This window comes from Solanum tuberosum, unplaced genomic scaffold (assembly GCF_000226075.1).
Source record: "Solanum tuberosum cultivar DM 1-3 516 R44 unplaced genomic scaffold, SolTub_3.0 scf00239, whole genome shotgun sequence".
Classification (NCBI taxonomy): Eukaryota; Viridiplantae; Streptophyta; class Magnoliopsida; order Solanales; family Solanaceae; genus Solanum; species Solanum tuberosum.
The window spans coordinates 675,438-683,234 of record NW_006239163.1 but is presented as its reverse complement, the minus strand read 5'-3'; the positions used below and the strand labels follow the sequence as shown (position 1 = coordinate 683,234).

Genomic DNA, 7,797 nt, shown 5'->3' with positions numbered 1-7,797 from the left:
TAGGGGTGAGGGTGGGGTAAAAAAATTGAATTTAAAAACAAGCTTTAAAATTATTTTTTTGGGGGGAGTGTTTGGTGGCAGATTTGAGAGTAGGAACAAAATAAATTGATTGTTTCAACAAAAAGTAATTGTAATTTGAAGTTGAAAAGAGTTTTGGAAAATGTTTTCCATAAGTTTTGAAGGAAGTCATTTTCCTTAAATTTGAGGAAAATGAATTGATTTGAAAAACATTTTTCAAAACATTTAACCCAACCAAACATGAGAAAATTGGAAAATTCCTTCATACCAAACACACCCTAAGTTGATCAAGCCCTGCTCTAGTGGCAGCAGTGGTCTGTAACATTTTCCAGCCAGCAACAGAAAGAAGAGAATTAGACAGTGATAAGCTGAAACATAGAATGTTAGAAATTTTGGTACTGCAATACAAAAGGCAATGCTGCTGCTCTGAGATCATCTACTCATCTAATGTTCAGAAACTCGCCTGATATATACAGAGTCAACAAACTAAATATCAAGTATGAGGTCTGCTCAAAAGGAGACTTCTCTCCGGACATTGCAGCAGTACTGATTTTCTGTACTTCACCAGATACAAATCACAAATGCAAGTCTTCTTGTTCGAAAACTCTCCTATCATATGATGATATTTCTTCAGATTTGAAATCGTAACAACTTTATACCATCATAATGAAGGGGTAACACCCTTGGCATTAAAATACATAAGATTCAGGCCTCTGCACAAACACAACATTCCGTTCAATAGAAGCACCAGAACATATTCACAGAAGCAGATTTATTCTTGGGCAAACATCAAATACTAGTAATTAGAATGTGAAAAAAATGGAGGCTCTGAAATGTAAAAATAAAGAGCAACAGTTGGTATTGGTATTGGTGTTGGAGAGAATGGACTAGGAAGCACGAGCTTGGGATTACAGCATCAACTTGTTTGCTGATATGAAACAAAGCAAGAAAAAGCCAATATGAACCTGCGGTAGTTGCTGAATTCCTTCTAGATGCAAGGTTTACTATATAACAATAATGTTTGTCTTACTTCACATTAATGAAATACATCTAACATTAAGTTTTCTTTACTGTTACAAGTTACAACTGATAAAAGAAGGATGATAGTGATATTTTGAGTAGGCTTTGATGGATGGCATGTGAAGTCAAGTGATCTCATTTAAGTGGCATGTGAAGACAAGGTAAGAGAATCTAGCTACCAGTTTTACCTTCAGATTGCTTCAAGACAAGCACCACAGATCAACTACAGATTGATATTATAGGACTAATGCCAGTTGCTAGGGCATTTATGAGGGGCCTTCCTTCCAAAGACGAGTGAAAAGAACCTAATATAGTACTAAGCAAGTGCCAGTTTCACCTCTGTTTTTGATGCTTTTAGTTACAGTTCCGGTCAGTCCTGAGGTTTTCAAAGTTAGGTACTTCCTTTCGGCTCATGAGTTGTAATATATATTGTACTTTTTCAGGATGAGTGTATCCATCTTGGTTGTGTTTGTAAGTGACATCATTAATGCGATCAAGATTAAGAATACAAGTGAGAATATCTGTAGACATTGGAGTTGATCATAAAATTCCTTCATTTACATCCTTCCACGCTATCTCATCCATTTCTTGAAATATTTCCATTGCCTCTTCTGTTCAAATGCCATAATCTCTCATATGACACTCAATTCCAGTCGCGATCTGACCTCTACCCTTCTCAACCTGGATCGGGAATCAAAATGTACTGGTATAGGTATGAAATCATTTTTATCGCTTCATGGTAGTAACTTAGGTAAAATAAAAAAATCTAAGTTTATTTGATGCAATTGAACGAGTATGAAATCACTCCATTCATACTCTCTCTTTTGCATAGTGAAAAACATCAGATATGCCTTTGATAACTCTGTTTCATAATAGTTGTAGAGATCTAAAAGTGCTTTGTAATGAGTGAGCTGATAAATTTGGCTAATATCCCACCTAATAAATGAAAAAGAAATGAATTTGATATCTTATAAAAAAAGATTTTGCAAAAAGTTGTTATTTGTGTATTATATTGATCATCTTTAAATACATAAGGAGGAACAAAGATTGCTACAATACGAAGGAAACTGAATAAAAAAGAATCAGAAGATCACAAAAATAAGAGATATTAACGACATATGTGATAAGGTGAATTTACCACTTATTTATATGTCTTCTAACCATTAAATGAGGCTACTTATATAGTGATTTGTGATTATTCTAGGTGGGAAGCTGCAAAATATGTTGTGTAAGGAAAGGAGTTCAAAAGGAGCAAGAGGAGGAATTGTTGTGCTGAGACCACTGTCAGGCCTCTCGCACCTGCAGGGAAAGAAACGCAACAGCAAAGAGTTCACTGTTCCACTAGAGTCGCGCCTGCGATGAAGTAACACCACTGCAATCTCGCAACAGCGAAGGGACACCACTTCAGCAAAACTGAGGAAACAATAACAGGACCGCTCCTACGAGAGGATATTTGTGCTTTGTATTGAATATTTGTAGGTGTAGTTGCTAATTTCAGATTTGGATACTGTGTTAGATATAAACAACATTTGGGTTTTTGATTTATGTCTTGTGTTTTTTTATTTAGTTGAATACTATCTGATTATGAATCGAGTCCTTGATTATCTAATTAATCTCATGCTTTAATTGATTTCTTGTTCTCAAAAAAGGCTGGGGTAATTAATCCTAAAACAGAATCTCCCCTAAACAGTGATTACTCAAGGAACATCAAAGGTGGATAGCCTAAGGATCTGGGTGTCCAGATCAATCTTGTTCATGTTTTGCTTCTTGCTGAGAATATTCTAAAGAGGTTTATACATGTTAATTGTGTTAGGATTTGAATTTTCTATTACGATATTCTTTAACTCGTCATAAGTTACAAAAGTATATTTTATGAGTTTGCAAATGCTCTAAAACACACGGAAATAACTTGAAATTTTAAATTGAAGTGTTTAAACTTTTTTTTTAATAACCGGAAAATTTGATTGTGACCCGCCGCCCTTTGGACCAATCACAGCCTTCTAAGCTCGGTGGATAATGGGTCCGCCCCTCTACCCTTCTCCACTTAAAAACCGGGCTTTGCTTTGCATGGTGTGGGGTTTGAACCTGCGACCTAAGCCACAAATCCTCCACCTTTTGCCACGAGCTAGGCCTTGGGGGGATGTTTAAACTTTTTTATACATTAATATGAGTAAGAAAATAAATATTTTCGTATTGTTAAAGCTAATAGTGGAAGGTTGTTTATTAAGCATGTCTACATTAGGAAATATACATAGTTGAATAAGAGCAAATTTAGAAAATATACAAATACAATCAAAAAAAAAAAAAATTATCCCAGAAACTATCATCAATTTACATATTAACTTTGCTAAAACATATATCACAATAATTTTTTTCCAATGATTCAGTAAAATAAATTATACTAAAAAATATGTCATCTGCAATTACATTAGTTACGGATTTTGACAAAGATACAATGAACAAAAAAAGAATTTAATTAATATTATGATTTGGGTCAAATCCTACCAAATAAGGGATCATCATAAATATTTTTACTTTTTTGTTATTGAGTTCATTTTTCATCAAATAATATAATAATTCTATCTCTATAAATACATCTTTAAAACAAAGACTCAACATCACATTTTTTTACACTCTCAAATCAAAAGTTTAGCCATGAGAAGACCTAATGGCCGCAAAAAAATTGAAATTGCGAGGATACAAAATCAAACCAACTTACAAGTAACATTCTCAAAAAGACGTGCTGGCCTATTTAAAAAGGCAAGTGAGCTCTCTACTTTGTGCGGTGCTAATGTTGCTATTGTAGCTTTTTCTCCCAGCAACAAAGTATACGCATGTGGACACCCTTCCGTCGAGTCAATTGTGGATAAATTTGTCGGAGAGAATCCTCCACCCGACACTGATGATCCTAACCCCATTATTGTAGCTCATCAAAATGCCAATATTGATGAGATCAATGAAAAGCTGAACAAGTTGGAGAGATCACTCGAAAGAGAAAGAAAACATGGACAAGCACTTCAAGCATTGAGGACAGAACCTTCAAATGAAAAACTTAGCTTTTTTGACCTTAAGATCTTGTGTGAGTCCTTGGAGGCTGCGGATAAAAAAGTTGAAAAACTGGCAAGCCAACTTATGGAGTGTGGTATTGAATTTCCATATCAAACCATCGGAAGTGCGCTCGCTCCTTTAAGAGCTAGGGAAAGCACTTCGTCCGATTCCGGCGAAGGGTCATCTGGATCCGGTGAATAGATTTTTCTTGCTTTATTTAAAGTTCAATAACTTAATTTGGTATTTATAGAGTTAAGTATGTCATATCGATGATTAAGTTTTTATCTTAATTTTATCTTTCAGTATGTTCATCATGAAATGGAATAAGCTTTTATTTTGGTACTTTATTCGTTTGAATTACTTTGTCTTACTTTTTTTTGGTCCATTTAAAAAAGAACGTCTTTTTACAACACTTGGTTTATAATTTTCACATGTCATGTTTAAAACCATAAGAACCGCTAACCAACAGGTTTTCCACTTCTTGTTTATGGTTACCTTCCTAAGTAATAACTACTACCTAATATCGATCTAAAGAGTTTTTGTTGTCATAGATCTTGATAATTATACACTAAAGGAGATACACTACATAATTTGTCCCCTGTATTTTAGAGAATCTACCCAGCAGTTTTAAAATGTTACATGTATGCAATACTAAGATTAAAAATTCTCACATCCAAATACTCTATCCACTCAACAAAGTACCCAGATCCAAACATTGTTTTCGTTGTAAGATACTGATTTCTATCAATCCCATTCAATTCAAGGAATTCAAAAACTGTGAATTTTCAATTCTCTATGACGTCAGAATGATAGTGAACCAAGACATGAAGTGTAATGCAAAAGCACGCCTTGTTTCTGGAGACTTCAGGCAGTGCAAGATGAACAAGGAACAGCTTGAACTAAGAGGAAGCAGATTAATTCCTGTGCAAGCACGAATCTGGTAGTATGTGGCATTACAATAAACTGATGTAAATCCATGAAATGCTGTTGTTTACACTTTAGACTACTGGTTCATAGACTATATTTTCTAACATGATAGCAACTTGAGAAAAAGAAAACCAGCAATACAGTACTGTTGAAATTACTGTTGAAATTGCAAGCATAGATATCATAGATAAAAGAAAATACAGAGGCTTTTGAATAATCTAAAGGAGATGGACGATAAAGGTGGATGATACAGAGGAACATGTTCCTATAATACCTGTATACAACATCATCTTGTGCATCACACAATACATGAACCCTCAGTTTCGTTGCCAAAGTAAGGAGAGACAAGGCTATCCACAAAAGTTCGAGCTTCATACGTAACAGGATTTACATCAATCAACAGATCCTTACGCCGATTCTCTTTCAGATTGTAGACAACCCATTCTTCTTCGACTTCCAATAAAACATCATCCTCATCAGTGATGGAACACAATAGTGTACTAAGAGAATCATCCAAACTCGGTTCTATAATCTCAAATTTGGTCCAAGACTCCTTAACCCCATACTCTTTCATGATCCAAATTGTAACTGTGTTTATGTCTCGGGGTAAACTGGTAGATATACAAAGACACCCTTTAAGAGTTGCAAGATTACACATAAAGCAATTATCCTGAAGATCAATAGGTCCTGGTACCTCCAAGAATTTATCAACACTTAAATCAAAAGCAGCAATTGCAGTTGAATATTCAACAGTTCTACAAGCCAACCAATGCAAAGCCCCATTAACCAAAACCCCAGAAGCACGGTCAGTAAGTGAATGATCATAAGGAGAAACCCCAAGTGTCTCCCAATGACCCTTTCTCACAGAGTACAAATCCACATAAGTATTAGACATAAATTCATTATTCGTATCACGATAGGAAAGAGAAACCACCTTATAATCATCACTAACAATATCATACCCTAAACCATACATGTAACAGCTAGTTTTCGGAGGAAGAGCCCAATCAAAAAAAGGAAATTTATGGTATTCTAAGGTAGTTGGGTTGATCAAAAATTGAACATTATCCCTATCAATCACTAAGACCAACCCATTACAAGACCCAGCTACAGAAATCCAGTTTTGTGTGAGCTGCTGAAAATTAACCTTTGTTGAAATGCTATCGATGGATTCATCTTCGAGGATGTCGTGGATAAGCGTGATAGTATGAAGTTCGCTACGCCAAGTGACGATAATGAGTTTCTCTTCTTGTGTATGGGCGTGGAGGTTGAAGTGAAGTTTGATGAATTGTGGGTGTGAGAGAAAATTGCGCCAGTGCTTTGATAGACACCTACACCGCCCAATGGATTTTACAGGGAGGCGGTAGAATATTTCACTAATGAGTTCTTCGGGTAGGTATTTACCTTTGCTCATCGCCATTGTTGGATTTTGGAGGATTTTGGAGGGTATTTGCTCCACCTCTGATTTCAAAGAAAATGGAGAACGTGAAAGGGTCAGTTTTCCCCAATAATTTTGCACACTAGTGAAATTACGTGCGCTTGCACATTTTTCACTTTTTTGACCCTGAAAAGTTTTTTTACTCTGTTTGGTAATGAAACAAAATTTTAAAATAATTTTTATTTTTATTTCATGGACACAATCAAATATTATTTTTCATTTTTAAAAAGAAAAAACTTTTCAGGGTCAAAACTATTAACACGTTGCCTTTTTCAATCAACAAATTAGGTTCTACAACAAGGCAATTCACAAAGCACAACTATTAACACGTCGCCTTTTTCATTAATCAATTTTTCATTCATTAAGATTAATCAAGTAGAACAATTGAACTCTTTACTTCATTCTCATTACTCCCCTACACACATAATAAAGGGAAATACAAGATTCTACAAGTTTTACATGGTTTTAAAAAGTTTACTTGTGTAACACCTCGAACTTCGAAAAAGCTAAATAGAAATTTGTGCAAATCACCCATCATTTTTTAGTTATGGGTCAACTACGATCATATGTTTTAGCACATGAAGATATAGGTGGCTCATGACCTATCAAATTGAAGGTCTTGAGTCCTCTTTCCAATGCCGCCAAGTTTGCTAAATTTCGAGCTCCGAGTAAAAGGTTACGGCTGTTTGAGTAAGCCTCACCATTTAAGGCATTCCACTCATTTTAGGAAAGGGTATTTTGGTCTTTTCCTTTTCCCACTAGGCTTAGCACATTTTTCCTGACTCAATTAAGGGTCTAATCAGATTCTAAATCACCTATTCACGTTCCTAAACATTCAGGGATTTAGAGCGAGGTTTCAAGAGGAGAAAAGGGCTAAGTTCAAGCGTTCTTCAAGATTTGTGGTTTCGGCAAGAATATCGTTCTTTCCAGGTATGTAAGGCTTCTCATAGTGTTGGACTTGTTCGTCCTCACGCCATACATCTAATTCATCCATGGATTCGTCCATGAAATTGTTATATTAAGAGAATTTTGAGTAGTTCTTGATTTTAGTTTCATTCTTTAACCATAGAGGTTTTGAGTTTCTTGTGTTGAGGATCTTGAGTATGAGTTGTGATTTCTTAAAAGGGATTGTATGAAATTTTTCATGTAATCGTGTTGGTTTGAGAATTAAGAAGAGTTTAGGAGAAATCTCCCAATTCTAAACAAGTTTGAAGCCTAATTTAACAAAAAAAATCATCGGGTTCGCTGGGGAGGGGTTGGGGAGCCACGCCAACAGTGCGCTCGAAACAAGCCCAGTACTTTGGGGCCTAAGGTGGCGCGCCAGCAGTGCGCCCGGATCCAACCCA

The 7,797-nt window shown here is 35.5% G+C and overlaps 2 protein-coding genes across 2 annotated transcripts; one reads left to right on the top strand and one right to left on the bottom strand.

Annotated features, from left to right (window-relative positions):
• Positions 1 to 1,250: 1,250 nt before the first annotated feature.
• Positions 1,251 to 6,544, bottom strand: LOC102584314 (F-box/kelch-repeat protein At3g06240-like). Its single transcript, XM_006356916.2, has 2 exons — positions 5,288 to 6,544; positions 1,251 to 1,719 (listed from the first exon to the last, which is right to left on the bottom strand). The coding sequence occupies exon 1, from the start codon at positions 6,431 to 6,433 to the stop codon at positions 5,312 to 5,314; it is 1,122 nt and encodes a 373-aa protein (XP_006356978.1). The 5' UTR covers positions 6,434 to 6,544; the 3' UTR covers positions 1,251 to 1,719; positions 5,288 to 5,311.
• Positions 3,694 to 4,287, top strand: LOC107062522 (agamous-like MADS-box protein AGL62). The gene has a single exon (XM_015313222.1). The coding sequence runs from the start codon at positions 3,694 to 3,696 to the stop codon at positions 4,285 to 4,287; it is 594 nt and encodes a 197-aa protein (XP_015168708.1).
• Positions 6,545 to 7,797: the final 1,253 nt, after the last annotated feature.

Excerpts from the sequence above, each read along its gene's own strand:
- LOC107062522 (XM_015313222.1), top strand. The coding sequence starts at position 3,694 with ATGAGAAGACCTAATGGCCGCAAAAAAATTGAAATTGCGAGGATACAA.
- LOC102584314 (XM_006356916.2), bottom strand. The coding sequence starts at position 6,433 with ATGGCGATGAGCAAAGGTAAATACCTACCCGAAGAACTCATTAGTGAA.